The sequence below is a fragment of the Salmo trutta genome, chromosome 28 (assembly GCF_901001165.1).
Source record: "Salmo trutta chromosome 28, fSalTru1.1, whole genome shotgun sequence".
Lineage (NCBI taxonomy): Eukaryota > Metazoa > Chordata > Actinopteri > Salmoniformes > Salmonidae > Salmo > Salmo trutta.
The window spans coordinates 43,689,609-43,709,599 of record NC_042984.1 but is presented as its reverse complement, the minus strand read 5'-3'; the positions used below and the strand labels follow the sequence as shown (position 1 = coordinate 43,709,599).

Sequence of the window (19,991 nt, the reverse complement as noted above, 5' to 3'; positions counted from 1 at the left end):
TCAGTTGTGTTGTGACAAGGTATTGGTGGTATACAGAAGATAGCCCTATTTGGTAAAAGACCAAGTCCATATTATGGCAAGAACAGCTCAAATAAGCAAAGATAAACGGCAGTTCATCTCTGCTTTAAGGCATGAAGGTCAGTCAATCCGGAAAATGTCAAGAACTTTGAAAGTTTCTTTAAGTGCAGCCTAAAAATATGCTTCACAGAGTTCAAGTAACAGACACATCTCAACGTCAACTGTTCAGAGGAGACTGCGTGAATCAGGCCTTCATGGTCAAATTGCTGCAAAGAAACCACTACTAAAGGACACCAATGAGAAGAAGACACTTGCTTGGGCCAAGAAACACGAGCAATGGACATTAGACCTTTGAAATCTGTCCTTTGGTCCAAATTTGTGATTTTTGGTTCCAACCGCCATGTCTTTGTGAGACACAGAATAGCTGAACGGAGGATCTCCGCATGTGTGGTTCCCACCGTGAAGCATGGAGGAGGAGGTGTGATGGTGATGGGGTGCTTTGCTGGTGACACTGTCTGTGATTTATTTAGAATTCAAGGCACACTTAACCAGCATGGCTACCACAGCATTCTGCAGCGATACACCATCCCATCCGGTTTGCGCTTAGTGGGACTATCATTTGTTTTTCAACATGACAATGACCCAACACACCTCCAGGCTATGTAAGGGCTATTTGACCGCATAGTGAAGTAAAAGCAGTGCTCAGCATATGTGGGAACTCCTTCAAGACTGTTTGAAAAGCATTCCTTATGAAGCTGGTTGAGAGATTGCCAAGAGTGTGCAAAAATGTAATAAAGGCAAAGGGTGGCTACTTTGAAGAATCTAAAATATAAATATTTTGATTTGTTAAATTTTTTTTGGATTACTACATGATTCCATGTGTTATTTCGTAATTTTGATGTCTTTACTATTATTCTACAATATAGAAAATAGTAAAAATAACAAAAAACCCTTGAATGTTGGTGTGTCCAAACTTTTGACTGGTACAGTACAGTATACAGTAGTTGCAGTACGGCAGAATCCACTTTAGAAGGAAATTGAAAAACAAAAAACACACACAGGGGTGGTAGTCAACAATCTGTCACTTCTGCTTCCAACAGACAGAGAATAGAGTTGACATACTGTATCTATTTGTTGACAAGGTGTTGACATAGTACACTGGAAGCAGTTGGTATGACAGGACTACAAGACTGTCTTGTACCACGCACATTGCAGTACAAAGAATTCCCCCCACCCCACACACACACAGTCAGTAAGCAAATAATTAAGCAGTGTGGCTCTCCTTGCAGATAGGAAGCCATCACAAATTCCATTCTATTTTACATTTCCTGTTATTTCCAAGGGAACAAAATGATCTGTATTGACAGCTTTGTGAGAGTGCCGTATAAGATGAAAGATTCATACATTCGCATGGGGCTCTGAACTAAGACATTACAAAAGTGCATTGCTGCTGTACTGTGTCGAGCAGTGTGGGTGGACTGGGGGCTCTCTTTACTTCACTCTCTTGAGCTCTGTCTCCAGCGCAGCAGGGAGAACAACTAAGACAACTCACACAGGCACGCACACATGGCCACACAAACATGTGTATTCACATACTCTAACATATACACATGTGAACATGCCCACGTGCATGCGTACGTGCACACAGACAGCCCAGCCAGGATACAGTAAAGAGCACAGAGATTTGCAGTGGTGTAAAGTACTTAAGTAAAAATACTACTAGTACAACTTAAGTACCTTTTTGTGGTATCTGTATTTTACTTTACTACTTATATTTTTGACACATTTTCTAATCAAATAAAAAAATATTAGTCACATGCGCCGAATACAACAGGTGTAGACCATACAGTGAAATGCTTACTTACAAGCCCCTAACCAACAACGCAGTTTAAAAAATATGATAAGAAATAAAAGGAACAAGTAATTAAAGAGCAGCAGTAAAATATCAATAGTCACGCTATATACAGGGGTACCAGTACAGAGTCAATGTGTGGGGGCACCGGTTAGTCGAGGTAATTGAGGTGATATGTACATGTAGGTAGAGTTATTCAAGTGACTATGCATAGATAATAACAGAGAGTAGCACTGGCACAAAAGAGGGGGGGCAATGCAAATAGTCTGGGTAGAAAGTTGATTAGATGTTCAGGAGTCTTATGGTTTGGGGGTAGAAGCTGTTTAGAAGCCGCTTGGTCCTAGACTTGGCGCACCGGTACAGCTTGCCGTGCGGTAGCAGAGAGAACAGTCTATGACTAGGGTTGCTGGAGTCTTTGACAATTTTTAGGGCCTTCCTCTGACACCGCCTGGTATAGAGGTCCTGGATGACAGGAAGTCCAGGATCCAGTTGCAGAGGGAGGTGTTTAGTCCCAGGGTCCTTAGCTTATTGATGAGCTTTGAGGGCACTATGGTGTTGAACGCTGAGCTGTAGTCAATGAATAGCATTCTCACATAGGTGTTCCTTTTGTCCAGGTTAGAAAGGGCAGTGTGGAGCGCAATAGAGATTGCATCAGCTGTGGATCTGTTAGGGCAGAATGCATATTGGGGTGGGTCTAGGATTTCTGGGATAATGGTGTTGATGTGAGCCATGACCAGCCTTTCAAAGCACTTCATGGCTACAGACGAGAGTGCTAAAGGGCTGTAGTCATTTAGGCAGGTTACTTAGTGTTTTTAGGGCACAGGGACTATGGTGGTCTGCTTGAAACATGTTGGTATTACAGATTCGGAGAGGGAGAGGTTGAAAATGTCAGTGAAGACATGCCAACCAGTTGCTCAGCGCATGCTCACAGTACACGTCCTGGTAATCCATCTGGCCCGGAAACCTGTTTAAAGATCTTACTCACATCGACTGTGGAGAGCATGATCACACAATCGTCCTGAACAGCTGGTGCTCTCATGCATGTTTCAGTGTTATTTGCCTCAAAGCGAGCGTAGAATTAGATTAGCTCATCTGGTAGGCTCGTTTCACCGGGCATCTCTCGGCTGTGTTTCCCTTTGTAGTCTGTAATAGTTTGCAAGCCCTGCCACATCTAACGAGCATCAGAGCCGGTGTAGTACGATTCGATCTCAGTTCTCTATTGACGCTTTGCCTGTTTGATGGTTCGTCGGAGAGCATAGCGGGATTTCTTATAAGCTTCAGGGTTAGAGTCCGGCTCCTTGAAAGTGGCAGCTCTAGCCTTTAGCTCCGTGCAGATGTTGCCTGGAATCCATGGCTTCTGGTTGGGGTACATACGGTCACTGTGGGGATGACGTCATCAATGCACTTATTGATGAAGCCAATGACTGATGTGGTTTACTCCTCAATGCCATCGGAAGAATCCCGGAACATATTTCAGTCTGTGCTAGCAAAACAGTCCTGTAGCTTAGCATCTGCTTCATCTGACCACTTTTTATATTGACCAAGTCACTGGTGCTTCCTGCTTTAATTTTTGCTTGTAATCAGGAATCAGGAGGATAGAATTACAGTGCCTTACAAAAGTATTCATCCCTCTTGGTGTTTTTCCTATTTTGTTGCAGTACACCCGGTAATTTCAATGGATTTTTATTTGGATTTCATGTAATGGACATACACAAAATAGTCCACATTGGTGAAGTGAAATGAAAAAATAAGTTGTTTAAAAAATAAATAAAAAATTCAAAACGGAAAAGTGGTGTATGCATATGTATTCACCCCCTTTGCTATAAAGTCCCTAAATAAGATCTGGTGCAACCAATTACCTTCAGAAGTCACATAATTAGTTCAACAAAATCCACCTGTGTGAAATCTAAGTGTCACATGATCTGTCATATGATCTCAGTATATATACACCTGTTCTGAAAGGCCCCAGAGTCTGCAACACCACTAAGCAACACCACTAAGCAAGGAGCACCACCCTGAAGACCAAGGAGCTCTCCAAACAGGTCAGGGAAAAGTTGTTGAAAAGTACAGATCAGGGTTGGGGTATAAAAAAATATCCGAAACTTTGAACATCCCATGGAGCACCATTAAATCCATTATTAAAAAATGGAAAGAATATGGCACCACAACAAACCTGCCAAGAGAGGGCCACCCACCAAAACTCACAGACCAGGCAAGGAGGGCATTAATCAGAGAGGCAACAAAGAGACCAAAGGTAACCCTGAAGGAGCTGCAAAGCTCTACAGAGGAGATTGGAGTATCTTTCCATAGGACCACTTTAAGCCATACACTCCACAGAGCTGGGCTTTACGGAAGAGTGGCCAGAAAAAAGTAATTGCTTCAATAAAAAAATAAGCAAACACGTTTGGTGTTCGCCAAAAGGCATGTGGGAGACTCCCAAACATATGGAAGAAGGTACTCTGGTCAGATGAGACTAAAATGTAGCTTTTTGGCCATCAAGGAAAACTGGCGCCAACCCAACACCTCTCATCACAGCAAGATGGCAGGGACTGGGAAACTGGTCAGAATTGAAGGAATGATGAATGATGAATTACTTAATTACAGAGAAATTCTTGAGGGAAACCTGTTTGTCTTCCAGAAATTTGAGACTGGGATGGAGGTTCACCTTCCAGCAGGACAACGACCCTAAGCATACTGCTAAAGCAACACTCGGGTGGTTTAAGGGGAAACATTTAAATGTCTTGGATTGGCCTCGTAAAATCCCAGACCTCAATCCAATTGAGAATCTTAAAGATTGCTGTACACCAGCAGAACCCATCCAACTTGAAGGAGCTGGAGCAGTTTAGCCTTGAAAAAATGGGCAAAAATCCCAGTGGCTAGATGTGCCAAGCTTATAGAGACATACCCCAAGAGACTTGCAGCTGAAATTGCTGCAAAAGGTGGCTCTACAAAGTATTGACTTTGGGGGGGTGAATAGTTATGCACGCTCAAGTCAGTATGTCCTTCACGTCGGGCTCGTCGGACTCGTTAATGGAAAAAAAAGCTTCTGCCAGTTCATGGTGAGTAATCGCTGTTCTGTCGGTAGCAGCAACATTATGTGCAAAATAACTAAAACAAATAAGTTACAAACAATGCAAAAAAACGAACAAAAAACACAGTTGGATAGGAACACGTAAAACGTCAGCCATCATCTCCAGCGCCATGATACAAAAGTAAAGAAAATAATGTCATGTAATGTAAAAACTGTCACCAAAAAGTGCTCGTTACATTTCGAATGCCTAGGACATGAAAATGGTCCAATTCACACACATAACAAGAGAACATCCCTGGTCATCCGTACTGCCTCTGATATGGCAGATTCACTAAACACAAATGCTTCGTTTTTAAATTATGTCTGAGTGTTGCAGTGTGCCCCAGGCTAGCCGTAAACTTAAAAAACAAAAACATTGTGCTGTCTGGTTTGCATAATACAAGGAATGTGAAATTATTTCTACTTTCACTTTTGATACATAAGTATATCTGAGCAACTACAATTACTTTTGATACTTAAATATATACTTTTACTCAAGAAGTATTTTACTGGGTGACTTTCACTTTTACTTGAGTATGAATATTGGGTACATGGAACCCAAAATAGTTCTACATGGAACGAAAAAGGGTTCTACCTGGAACCAAAAAGAGTTCTCCTTGGGGACAGCCAAGGAACCCTTTTGGAACCCTTTTTCTAAGAGTGAATGAATTGTGCGGACCCATTGACAAATAGCAAGGTAACTCATAAGGAAGACTGGGGAACAAAGTAACACAGCATCAGTAGTAACAACAAAATGTTATTCAGTGTGTTAATGCTTGGTTAGTGTATCTACATGCCTATGAATTTTTGCTTAAATCCGTTGATAAAAAAAAAATTGGAACAAGAAATTGTTTTTCAGGCAGAATTCTAAATATTCTTGCTGCCTCTCTGTTTTTATTATTGACCTGTGGAACATTCCCCTTGTATCTAATCATAAACCATTTTTATCAGTAAGGGTATTTTGATTGGTACAGTTGATAAGACTTAGCCTCTTACCCAAAAGTCCATTATGATAACCAATGGCACTTCTTTACATCAAGTTTGCCAGTACAACTAAGATAATACCTTAGAAAAATGAAAAAAGGCAAATTCATACTTTTGAATGCTAAAAGTATATTAAATGTATACATTTTGGCTACTTCATTTTTGGTCAATATGACATGCGTAAAATATCAAAGAAACATTTTGTTGTTGTCAAGTAGGTGTATTTTCATTCAAATATCAGTTTCAAATTATAAATACACCACTGGTCAAAAGTTGTATTTCTTTTGTATGTAGAATATTAGTGAAGACATCAAAACAATGAAATAATACATGGAATCATGTAGTAACAAAAGAAAGTGTTAAACAAATCAAAATATATTTTAGATTTGAGATTCTTCAAATCGCCACCCTTTGCCTTGATGACAGCTTTGCACACTCTTGGCATTCTCTCAACCAGCTTCATGAGGTAGTCACCTGGAATGCATTTCAATTAACAGGTGTACCTTAAAAGTTAATTTGTGGAATTTATTTCCTTCTTAATGCGTTTGAACCAATCAGTTGTGCTGTGACAAGGTACAGGGTATACAGAAGATAGCCCTATTTGGTAAAAGACCAAGTCCATATTATGGCAAAAAACACCTCAAATAAGCAAAGAAAAACGACAGTCCATCATTACTTTAAGACATGAAGGTCAGTCAATACGGAAACTTTTAAGAACTTTGAAAGTTTCTTCAAGTGCAGTGGCAAAAATCATCAAGTGCTATGATGAAACTGGCTCTCATGAGGACCGCCACAGGAATGGATAACCCAGATGTACCTCTGCTGCAGAGGATAAGTTCATTAGATTTACCAGCCTCAGAAATTGCAGCCCAAATAAATGCTTCACAGAGTTCAAGTAACAGACACATCTCAACTTTAAGTGTTCAGAGGAGACCGCGTGAATCAGGCCTTCATGGTCGAATTGCTGCAAAGAAACCACTACTAAAGGATACCAATAATAAGAAGAGACTTGCTTGGGCCAAGAAACACGAGCAATGGACATTAGAACGGTGGAAATTGGTGATTTTTGGTTCCAACCGGCAAGTCTTTGTGAGACGCGGTGTGGGTGAACGGATGATCTCCGCATGTGTATTTCCCATCGTAATGCATGGAGGAGGGGATGTTATGGTGTGGGGGTTATTTGCTGGTGACACTGTCTGTGATTTATTTAGAATTCAAGGCACACTTAACCAGCATGGCCACCACATCATTCTGCAGCGATACGCCATCCCTTCTGGTTTGGGCTTAGTGGGACTATCATTTGTTTTTCAACAGAACAATGACCCAACACCTCTAGGCTGTGTAAGGGCTATTTTACCAAGAAGGAGAGTGATGGGGTGCTGCATCAGAAGACCTGGCCTCCATAATCTCCCGACATCAACCAAATTGAGATGGTTTGGGATGAGTTGGACCACAGAGTGAAGGAAAAGCAGCCAACAAGTGCTCAGTATATATGGGAACTCCTTCAAGACTGCTGGAAAAGCATTCCAGGTGAAGCTGGTTGAGAGAATGCCAAGAGTGTGCAAAGCTGTCATGAAGGCAAAGGGTGGCTATTTAAAGACTCTCAAATATAAAATATAATTTGATTTCTTTAACACTTTTTTGGTTACTACATGATTCTTTATGTTTTATTTCATAGTTTTGATGTCCTCACTATTATTCTATAATGTAGAAAATAGTAAAAATAAAGAAAAACCCTTGCATGAGTAGGTGTTCTAAAACTTTTGACCGGTAGTGTATTTTAAATTAACATTTTTACAGTGTTACATTTAACTCTGCCTTTGGGGTCAATTGTAACATTTCATTTCCGCCACTTTCAGTTGAATTTTAAACGACTGGTGTACTAGCTGAGATATATGCATGTTGTTTGTATAAAACAACTAAACCGTGAACACACCAGGTCTGATGCGTTTTCCCTCCACTTTTCCCCAAAAATTGCATAACGTCTCCAACACTGCTGCGGTCATTCTCAGTGGCAATATGTTGTTCAAAGTGAATGGAGAGCACGCAGTAATGAGAGAAAGATCATATACTAAGGGAAAAATGATATGCTACTGAAAATATTAGGATAGGTTGCTCATCCAATAGGATGAATCATTAAAGGAGCTTGGCTACCTTTCACTCAGTTGCACCCCATTTAATAAGAGAGGACATGCAAAACAAGCACCTGTCATGATTCCTCGCACATATGCTGACTATTATGACATTTGCTGCCTACAGTTTTCTTTCTATCTGATTAAAGAGATGAAGTCCAGACAGGCATTTTTTAGGAAACTCTCTGAATGGAGATAGATAATTAGCGAACTCATACATGCACACCCACCCTCTTAAAAGGACAAATAAATCAAAGCCGCCTGCAACACATCTCCCTTAGGCACATAAGGGAGCGAACGGAATTTACACAATTGTTACCTGGAGGAAAATGGGAGAGGGTCATGCTTTTTCAATTTGTTAGGACGAGGGTGTAGTATATAGTTGCAATCGATTACATGTCATATTGCTTTGGGTTTGATAATTAGTTATCTTATTATATCTCAATGTTTGCCCGGTGATGCCCCTCATCACTGATTCTCTGCTATCAAGTCTGGTCTCAATCAAATGATCCATAGCCTATACTATAGGCTATAGGCCTAGGCTATAAGAAGAGCAAATATCGGAGAAGCACAGGGCAAAGTTATATTTAAAGAAAATGTACTTCCTTCCAGAGTTTTTGCGCTGCTGGGGTTGTGTATATGAAAAACTAGCCACATATCTACAACGCAAAATCCATGTGTACGTGTGTGTATAGCGCGCATGTTATGATGTGTATGTGTGTGTGTGCATGTGTCTGTGCCTATGTTTGTGTTTCTTCACAGTCCCCGCTGTTCCATAAGGTGTATTTTTACCTGCTTTTTAAATCTGATTCTACTGCTTGCATCAGTTACCTGATGTGAAATAGAGTTCCATGTAGTCATGGCTCTATGTAGTACTGTAACGGCCGTCGTAGGAAGTGGACCAAGGCGCAGCGGGTTGAGTGCTCATTTTAACTTTAGAACACTGACGAAACAAAACAAGAAAATAAACGGCCGACAAACAGTAATGCAGGCTATACACAGCTATGCACAAACAACCTCCCCCAATTCCCATAACAAACACACCCCTATACATAGGACCTTCAATCAACGAAAAACAGCTGCCTCCAATTGAAGGCCCAATCCCAATTAACTAATCATAGACTAGACTGAACATAGAAATACACTAACATAGAACATAGACCAAAACCCCAGAATACTCTATACAAACACCCCTCTACATAAACAATATTATCAACAACCCCGAACCACATAAAACAAACACCCCCCTGCCACGTCCTGACCAAACTACAATAACAAATAACCCCTTTACTGGTCAGAACGTGACAAGTACTGTGTGCCTCCCATAGTCTGTTCTGGACTTGGGGATTGTGAAGAGACCTCTGGTGTTAAGGCTTGTGGGGTATGCATGGATGTCCGAGCTATTTGCTAGTATTTTTAACAGACAGCAGCTCGGTACCTTCAGCTTGTCAACACCTCTTACAAAAACAAGTAATGAGAAAGTCAATCTCTCTCCCACTTTGAGCCATGTCATTAATGTTAGCTCTCCGTGTACTTTTCAGGGCCAGCCGTGCTGCCCTGTTGAGCCAACTGCAATTTTCCCAAGTCCTTCTTTGGTGCACATGACCACACGACTGAACAGTAGTCCAGGTGCGACAAAACCAGGCCTGTAGGACCTGCCTTGTTTACAGTGTTGTAAAGAAGTCAGAAAAACACTTTATTATGGACAGACTTCTCCCCATCTTAACTACTGTTGTATCAATATGTTTTGACCATGACAGTTTACAATCCAGGTTTATTCCAAGCAGTTTAGTCACCTCAACTTGCTCAATTTCCACATTATTCATTACGAGATGTAGTTGAGGTTTAGTGTTTAGTGAATGGTTTGTCCCAAATACAATGCTTTTAGTTTTGGAAATATTTAGGACTAACTTATTCCTTGCTACCCATCCTGAAACTAACTGCAGCTCTTTGTTATGTGTTGCAGTCATGTCAGTCACTTTAGTGGCTGATGTGTATAGTTTTGAGTCATCCGCATACATAGACACACTGGCCTTACTCAAAGCCAGTGGCATGTTGTTAGTAAAGATTGAAAAAAGCAAGGGGCCTTAACAGCTACCCTGGGGAATTCCTGATTCTACCTGGATTATGTTTGAGAGGATTCCATTAAAGAACACCCTCTCTTCTGTTGGACAAGTAACTCTTTATCCACATTATAGCAGGGGCTGTAAAGCCATAACACATACGTTTTTCCAGCAGCAGACTATGATCAATAATGTCAAAAGCTGCACTGAAGTCTAACAAGACAGCCCCCTCAGTCATTTTATCATACATTTTTCTCAGCCAATCATCAGTCATTTGTGTAAATGCTGTGCTGTTGAGTGTCCTTCCCTATACGCGTGCTGAAAGTGTGTTGTCAATTTGTTTACTGTGAAATAGCATTGTATCTGGTCAAACACAATTTTTCCAGAAGTTTACTAAGGGTTGGTAACAGGCTGATTGGTCTGCTATTTGAGCCAGTAAAGGGGGCTTTACTATTCTTGGGTGGATTGACTTTAGCTTCCCTCCAAGCCTGAGGGCACATACTTTCTAGTAGGCTTAAATTGAAGATGTGGCAAATAGGAGTGGCAATATCGTTTGCTATTATTCTCAGTAATTTTCCATCCAGATTGTCAGACCCCAGTGCTTGTCATTGTTGATATGCGGCAGCTGTAGTAAAAAATAAATTACTTTTTCACTGATGATCAGATACTTCAAGTGTAACTGGTTCTGTTGCGCTCAATCTTTACACTTGATAGACAACTTTATCACTGTTCCAAACTTAGAGTATGTTATTTTTTAACAAATCAAAACGTCTTTGGTGCTGCAGCATGTGCTCATTCCTTGTCATGCTCTGTTGTGGTATTGTGGTATTATGATGTAAAATTATTTAGAATTGCAGGAAATTCATTTATAAAAGGCTTTTTTGTCAGACTGCAAATAAGATGTTAAATTCATGCAGTTCTTTCATTATAATGAAATATTTTCTGCAGTGGTCTGCAAATCCACAACCTACTGGCTACTTTGCCATGTAATGCTTACAAAACAAAGAACCATTTCTAAAACTGCATAGCTAAGGCTCTGGTCTGTCCTAGGAATGAGGGTAAATAGGTAGGCATGTTCTTACCCAAAAATAATAATTAAAACGTAAAATGGATATAGGGGAGGGTCAGGTAAAAATATATTTTACTGAAGGGAGGGCCATCCATTTTAGAGAGGTCACATTTTCTCCAGGTATGCCTTATTATAAATAACGTACAGTCCCTAAGCAAATAACATTTCTCTTTTACAAAAACTTATTCAAAACATTGCCTTAGCTTCAAAAACTTTCTGTATGTCACGTCCTGACCATAGTAAGCTGTTATTTTCTATAGTAGAGTAGGTCAGGGCGTGACAGGGGGCTTTCTAGTTTAGTTTTTCTATGTGTTATGTTCTAGTTTTGTATTTCTATGTTGGGCTTTGTTTGAGATGATCTCCAATTAGAGGCAGCTGGTCATCGTTGTCTCTAATTGGAGGTCATATTTAAGTTGGTGTTTGTCCCACCTGGGTTTGTGGGAGATTATCTTTGAATCAGTTTATGTTTCACCTCTGCGTCACGGTTTGTTGTTTTTGTCATTCAGTTTATTTATATGTATTGCATAGTTTCACAGTGTAAATAAAATGTGGAACGACACACACGCTGCACTTTGGTCCGCTTCTCCTTACGACAACCGTGACAGAATCTCCCACCACCAAAGGACCAAGCAGCGTGCCCAGGAGAAGCAGGACAAATGGACATGGGAGAAAATCCTGGACGGGAGAGGACCCTGGAGATTGGCAGAGTCAGGGCGGAGACCTGAACCAACTCCCTGTGCTTACTGTGGGGAGCGAGTGAAGAAGCAATCACCATGTTATGCGGTGATGCGCACTGTGTTGCTAGTGCGCATTCACAGCCCGGTGCGATCTGTGCCCGCGCCCCGCATTTGTCGAGCTAGGTTGAGCATTCAGCCAGGAAGGGTGGTACCAGCTCAGCGCTCCTGGTCTCCAGTTTGCCTTCTCGGTCCAGGATATCCTGCGCCGGCTCTGCGTACTGTGTCGCCAGTGCGTATTCACAGCCCAGTGCATCCTGTGCCGGTGCCCCGCATTTGCCGGGCGAAAGTAAGCATCCAGCCAGGACGGGTTGTGCCAGCTCTACGCTCAAGACCTCCAGTGCGCCTCCACGGCCCAGTATATCCTGTGCCTGGCCCACGTACCCGGCCTCCAGTGAGTCTATCCAGCCTGGTACGCCCTGTGCCTGCTCCTCGCACTTGCCCTAAGGTGCGTGTCACCAGTCTGGCGCCACCTGTGCCAGCCCCACGCATCAGGCCTCCAGTGCGCCTGCCCAGTCCGGTGTGTCCTGTTCCTGCTCCCCGCACTCGCCCTGAGGTGCGTGTTACCAGTCTGGCGCCACCTGTGCCAGCCCCACGCATCAGGCCTCCAGTGCGCATTCCCAGTCCAGAGCTTCCGGCGACAGTTCCCAGTCCAGAGCTTCCGGCGACAGTTCCCAGTCCAGAGCTTCCGGCGACAGTTCTCAGTCCAGAGCTTCCGGCGACAGTTCTCAGTCCAGAGCTTCCGGCGACAGTTCTCAGTCCAGAACTTCCCGCGACCGTTCCCAGTCTAGAGCTTCCGGCGACGCTTTACAGTCCGGAACCTCCTGAGACGGCCTGCAGTCCGGAACCTCCTGAGACGGCCTCCTGAGACGGCCTGCAGTCCGGAGCCTCCTGAGACGGCCTGCAGTCCGGAGCCTCCTGAGACGGCCTGCAGTCCGGAGCCTCCTGAGACGGCCTGCAGTCCGGAGCCTCCAGCGGCGGCCTGCAGCCCGGAGCCTCCAGCGGCGGCCTGCAGCCCGGAGCCTCCAGCGGCGGCCTGCAGCCCGGAGCCTCCAGCGGCGGCCTGCAGCCCGGAGCCTCCGGTGATGATCCACGCTCCGGTGATACAAAAGCGGAGGGATCAGCTTGGCGGAGCGGGGGTTACGCCCCGAACCAGAGCCGCCGCCTCTGCTGGAGGATCCGCTGGATGATAAGGTTCTGTGTACTGCACCAGAGCCGCCATAGACACTTGTCACCCTCCCTTTTTTTTTCTTGTTGTTGTTTAGTTGCATTCGGAGTCTGCACCTTTGGGGGGGGGGGTACAGTCACATCCTGACCATAGTAAGTTGTTATTTTCTATAGTAGAGTAGGTCAGGGCATGACGGGGGTTTTCTAGTTTAGTTTTTCTATGTTATGTTCTAGTTTTGTATTTCTATGTTGGGTTGTCCTAGTTTTTGTATTTCTATGTTGGGCTTTGTTTGAGATGATCTCCAATTAGAGGCAGCTGGTCATCGTTGTCTCTAATTGGAGGTCATATTTAAGTTGGTGCTTGTCCCACCTGGGTTTGTGTGAGATTATCTTTGAGTCAATGTATGTTTCACCTCTGCGTCACAGTTTGTTGTTTTTGTCATTCAGTTTATTTATATGTATTGCATAGTTTCACAGTGTAAATAAAATGTGGAACGACACACACGCTGCACTTCTCCGTACGACAACCGAGACTAGTTTTTGATATTCTACAGTGTCAATGTTATAGAATAATGCTAAATCAATGTAGCCTATCATATAAATTGACACACAAATTTTGAAGGGGGAGATAGAGAGAGCTGTGATATAGGCTATATGAAGGTACCTGGAACCAAAAAGTGTTCTTCTATGGGGACAGCTGAAAAACCCTTTTTTTCTGAGTGTATATATAGACAATGAACAGTAATATAGTTTGAAACTTATTTTGAGCAATTATTTTTACACTAATAGGCCTAGGCTTATTCGAGGAGAGAAGCATCGATCGATCCTATTGCTTGCTGAATGCCTGTAAAAGAGGCTACAGCATTGGCAATGAACTGCCAGGGATGTTAGAATGGCGAGAGCGACATGTAGCTCTGGTGTGACGTGATCACATTGGTTAAATTGATACATTGCTGCACTGATAGATTGCAAACATAAAAAACAGGCACAGAGAAATTAATTAATCAATTCACACAACAAAGCCAGTGGCAGTGCGCGGCCTCCCAATGTCCTAGATAATAATTTATATTGGTCAACAACTTATTTTCGCATGTGAAAAGATGTAAAAATCAAACCTATTTAGAATAAATAATTCACGCAGTATGATATTTTGCAATTGGTGTAAACGACATCAGAAATAAACAAGACGTGTTTGAGAGTCCAGTGCCTCTGACTCTGCACGTTCATGCTTCTATCTTACCTCCCAACTTTCCTTATTTGTGTCTGTACATAATGAATTACAATTACAATTTATCAGTAGTTTTTTTTATAAATACAGTATGTGCTTATTTGAGAAACGTGCTATTTCACCTTGCCCATATTTTTATGAGGATACACACATGAACAGGGTCCAGGGATAACAAATGGACTGACCGTTGAAGCTGACGTTGCGTATATACTTGAGCAGGGTCTTGCCCTCGGCTGCCTCCATCCCAGGGCAAATGCCAGAGTGCTCTGGACACAGGTCTCTCTGTATATTGTGGAGGGCATAAGCCATGGCGTACACAGCATCTATTACAAACTGCACCTTCCCCTCCTGCTCATACTTGGAGTCTATCCCGATCCGCTCCTGCCCTGAGGAGAGAGGAGAGAAAGGAGAGAGGAGAGGTCAAGAAAAGGACACAGTCACACACTGTGAATCAGTTACCCTGTTGCGTGCATAGCACGGCATGGATCACATTCCTGCAGAGTTCTGTTGCAGTACCGCAAAACCAAATTCTACCCAAGAAGGAGATGAGCAGGTGGAACTGAATATCATATGTACATATGCATATTTTATATCGAAGTCAGCCCACTATAGGCCCTATAGTTGAGATTTGTATCTTTTGTCCCATTTTAGGAGTGTTCAAGGCCATGACGAGAGGCATTCTAGAGGAATCTCCTAGCATTGTCAGCAGCACCATGCTCGACTACAGTCTCTCTTCAGTGCTCCTCTGCCCTTTCACTATGGACTAGGTCTTTTCATTTCACTGGTGATACCCTGACTGAATGTGTAATGAATGGCTTCAGGTTGGTGGGGGATTTCTTATCTCTCACTTTTTGTGGGTGGGGATCCTTTGCCTGATGTGTATTGCACATTTTTTATGTGCTAATGTGAACAGGTTATGTCATTAAGCGTGGCATATGGATGCTGAATATATTCATTTGAAAGACGCAAGCAGTAATTAACAAGGATGCATTAACTGGAAAGCAGCTCGTAAATCCACAGTACAAAATAACAGATGAACTGTGGTGTGCTATACAGCACTGTGGGGAAAAGCTGCCAGAGATCACTGTGTGATTTTCACATGTAAATACTGAATAAAGACTCCCAGTTCACGTTGCGAACTTGATCATGAGAAGAAGGAAAAAAGACAGGCTGTGCCACAAGGCCGAATATGAATACAGCGTGGGAGACTGGCAAAAGCTGAAAAAGGTCAAATGGAATAAATGTTGACATTTTCTCCAGTTTCTCTCCTTTCAACATACATTTCAGCCCACAGATAACCTTTGTTGTTTTCCAGAGCAGTGAGTAGAGCGTTGATAGAAACAACTTTGAATGTAAAAAAAAGACATTCCCTTCAGTACCTCACATTCATAAATATAGATCGGCTTGGTTAGATGTGAAAAAGACAGAAATGGAAGCAGCTATACGCCGACTTCACAGTTTAAAGAGAATATCTTCCTTAGTATGGCAGAAGTACGTGGATGTAAATAAGAGGCATTTTAGTGTCTTTGTGCAATGCTTATATGCATTGTTGATATTCTAAATTAAATTTGTATGTAGTTTATGGAGAGTGCAATGATCTGTAGCATGTGGCACATAAAGAAATGATGAAAGGCGCTATATAACATATTATACCAACAAATCCCTGTCTCTCCAACTGCTATAGCTACAAGGCCCTTCAGTACCTCAAGCCATATCAAATATATAAATCCCTGTCACTAGCACTGACATAGTGGTATTGTATCTCTTTTAGCTTTGCTGGCATACCTGTAGGATGGATAGATATCACTGTAAGCAACACTTCCACACTACCAATGCTCCCAAGTCCCAAAACACCTCATTAGAAATAATGCTTGCAGCTAGATTAAAGCATTGTCAGTAATAAAGCTCTCTGGGTGCATCAATAGTGAGTTACTGTATCTTACTTGCATCATTTCTGTGTAGTTTCTCTGATCAGTATCTCTCCAAATGGCATGTTTGCTCTACCATCTACTTAGCATACATGAAACAGCTGAACACTGCTGACATGGTGCCTTTACCCAACTGGGCACAACTTTACTCTCACAGTAGGACCAGCTATTTAACCTATTTGCATTATCCAGTGGGCCTACACCTTCAAGTCTGCATTAAAATATGTACTACAATTTAAGTCTCTTCCTATACCTGTAGCCTTGTATAGGAGCATGACATGCATTAAAGTGCAAATGCATTACATTCCCACAAACAAACACATTAAAATACAAATACCCAAGCAAACAAATGTCTGGCTACCTACCTGTGCATTTCCTGCTGGTGTCCTCTCGTTTGGAGGAGCTGAGGAGCCTGCAGTCAAAATTTTCCTCCCAGAACTCAGCGAACCACACATTTCTGCGATTATTCTCCAGGGTGAGCGAGGTGAAGTATTCATCAAAACCTGGAGAATGGAAAAAGAAAAGAGAATTCTGAAAGTAATTAAGCGAGACTTGGGAAGTGTTACTGGAGCGCTGTGCTGTACTGGCTGTTAGGAATTGTATTAGTCTCATAGCTACAGTACAACTTAACCACTTTTCATTCTATTTTGACCACTGCAGTTCCTGTGTATGACATGGATCTTTAATCTTGGAAATCACATGAATATGACAGGATGCATAATAAATAATAACAGGGTTAGTATATGAAGTCTATATGCACAGTACTTCTTTAGAAGGGGAGTACCTTGTAGGTGTCTGCATATATAGTGCATGTACATAGATTTTATCTATTAACTTTTGTGTAATACGCTTTATGCTTTGGGCATTTGTGTTTATTTATGATAAATTATACTGTGGGGGTTCTATATACGCACACTCAGGGTTTCTGACCTCACCTGTATAATGATTTTATGTTTTTTAAACGTATTCTACCGTGTGAAAATGAATTACTGTAATAAACAATGAAATCAATAGATCAGCATGAATTGATACCAAGCACAAAGACTGTCTTGATGTATCATTTCCAGCTGTGACGTACTCATAGTCCTACAGTAATGTCTACACGGGTTTCTTCTCTCTCACATAGTCGGTTTTATCAGCTAAATCAGAGATATGACTAATCATGACTGAATGACTCAGCTGATTTTCTTTTGAAAGGGACATCAATGATGCATGCTGGTTTAATATACTCCTCTTGCCTTCTGGCTCTTACCAGACCAAGTCTTGTCCTGTCTAGACCTGTCTAATTAAAAACCCACACTTCACTTTCCACCTAGTCCCCAGATTGTAATGATAAATGGCTATTATTGTAGTGACACCGAGCAGAACTGCTGGTAAAACAATAGAGTTTGTGAGCTATGCACAAGACCGCAGTACAACAATCTGCGTTCTACTGTCTCCTACTACTGTACATAAGCCTGTGGTCATTATAGTGTGTATGGTCCATATAGTGTGTGTCTGTGTGTGTGTGTGTGTGTGTGTGTGTGTGTGTGTGTGTGTGTGTGTGTGTGTACCTTTAATAGATGAGCGTTTGGGCAGTATAGTGACTGCTCCCACAGCCACGTCCTCTAACTGGTGTATTGGGCTGCTCTTCGACCCCCAACTGTCCGATCCAATCCACAGGAAATGGCCCACCTGATTGGCTCTCTTGGTAGCATTGAGAACTCCCCTGCAAGGGCAGCCATGTGTGAATTGGGAGAAAGCAGAAGGGACACATGCAATCCATTAGTGGGTCCACAGCAACCTATGAAGAGATATATATATATCAGTACATTACAGAAGTTGGGTGTCATTTATATTTATTGTATATTTACACTATAGTATGTATTTATGTTCTCTGTGTTTTAAATCCATTTATAGATATAAGATGTGAAAGCATTTTAAAGGAAAAGTTCAATACTTTCAAACTTTCAATACGTGTGTAAGTAAGCGCATGCTTTCTGGTTCCCATTGTTCACACGAGAAACAGTAAAGCATGCTCGCACATAGAAAAGCATCGCTTGAGTCCAACAAAATGGAATACAACATTGCAGATAAAGTTCAGAATTATATACTCTCATGTGTTCAACATCTAAAGACCTGCATCACTATATTGAGAGCTTTGCCGTTTCTAAAAGGACGTATTTGGGTGTCACGTCCTGACCAGTATAGGGGTTATTTGTTATTGTAGTTGGGTCAGGACGTGGCAGGGGTGTGTTTGTTTTATGTGGTTCAGGGTGTGTTTTGTGTATGTGTTTAGGTGGAGGGGTATTTGATTTATTAGTCCGGGGTTTGTTAGTCATTGTTCTATGTTAGTATATTTCTATGGTCTATCTAGTCTTTTGTATTTCTATGTTTAGTTAATTGGGGTTGGACCTTCAATTGGAGGCAGCTGGTTATTGTTGCCTCTGATTGAGGGTCCTATAATTAGGAGTTTGTTTTGCATGGGTTTTTGTGGGAGATTGTTCTTGGTTAGCTGTTTTGCCTGACAAGACTGTCAGGTTCGTTTTGTTTTGCATACGTTGTATGTGTTTTCCTTCTTCACCATAATAAAAGAAGATGAGTGTACATTTTCCCGCTGCGTCTTGGTCTCTACCCTACGACACCCGTGACATTGGGTCCTTTGTTCATGTTTATCCATGGCCCCATACTGCAGAACAAGCAATGAGGAAGTTTATTGCTGGTGGGGTAAGTTTCTCAAAATCAAGTGATTTCACCAACAACAAAAAACATCCCATTTACATAAAGAATAAGCTCTCTCAATCTCTCTCCCTCTTTGTCTTCCACACATTACCGAGGTCTCTCCCTCTTTCTTTCTCTCTGCTTAGTCTGTCTATCCATCCGTCCGTCTATTTCTTGTAGTGTTGAATATCCTCTCAAGAGACATTGTAAGACTCAGAGGCAGTGGCGGATTTAGACATAGGCGACATGGGCAGTCACCCAGGGCGGCATCTTGCTGGGGGCGGCATGGGGCGCCCATACAAAAAAATATATATATATATTTATATATTTAAAAAATATACATATTCCGAATGGTGACATTTGCGCGATCGGTTTTCTATCGCTCATTTGCACGTCATGTCAATGATATCATGTCACCGTGTGGGCCTGTGGGCTAATTAACCTTGTCGGAGTGGGCGCCCTGATTCTAGTTGGTGAGCTAGGCAGACTACTGCCACTCAGAAGTATGAGATGAGATGGGAGGGGGAGGGGGTAGGTTGACCTCAGGTCTCCCCACTGGAAGCCCGAGGTATGGGGAGCGAGGGATTCTATCAAATAGCACACTTCTAACTTTGTACAGTACTAATGCAATTAGTTGTGCAATTTAGTTTGTGTGTTTCTTGTTTGAAGTGCAATAGTGTAATAATAATGATATAGGATTTGTGCAATTTAGTTGTATTTGTGTGTTTTTTTGTTTGCAATAGGCTAATAGTGTAATAGTTCAATTCTCTCTTTTATTTGTATTTATATACTACAATTTGTTTCTATTTGTCTTTGTTATTTCTTTGTTACTTGAGTCTTATTTTGTATATATTTTTATATCTTTTTAAATGTTATGATTTTTTATTTGTGTTGTTCCAAATGTCTGAATGAAAAATACAACTAACTAACTAACTAACTAACTAACTAACTAACTAACTAACTAGTGCAGAATGGTGCTTATTTGGGGGGAGGGGCAGAAAGGGGGGATCGCCCAGGGAGACATACAAGCAAGAACCGCCACTGCT

At 41.9% G+C, this 19,991-nt stretch overlaps 1 protein-coding gene across 4 annotated transcripts in view; it reads right to left on the bottom strand.

Moving 5' to 3' along the window:
- LOC115166309 (metabotropic glutamate receptor 7) overlaps positions 1-19,991 on the bottom strand; it is a 127,631-nt gene that overhangs the window by 21,373 nt on the left and 86,267 nt on the right. For all 4 annotated transcript variants that reach the window (XM_029720195.1, XM_029720196.1, XM_029720198.1 and 1 more), the window contains exons 4-6: positions 17,799-17,953; positions 16,611-16,748; positions 14,503-14,703 (exon numbers count right to left, since the gene is read on the bottom strand). In XM_029720195.1, coding sequence (XP_029576055.1) covers positions 14,503-14,703; positions 16,611-16,748; positions 17,799-17,953 — 494 coding nt within the window. The remainder of the gene's footprint in view (positions 1-14,502; positions 14,704-16,610; positions 16,749-17,798; positions 17,954-19,991) is intronic.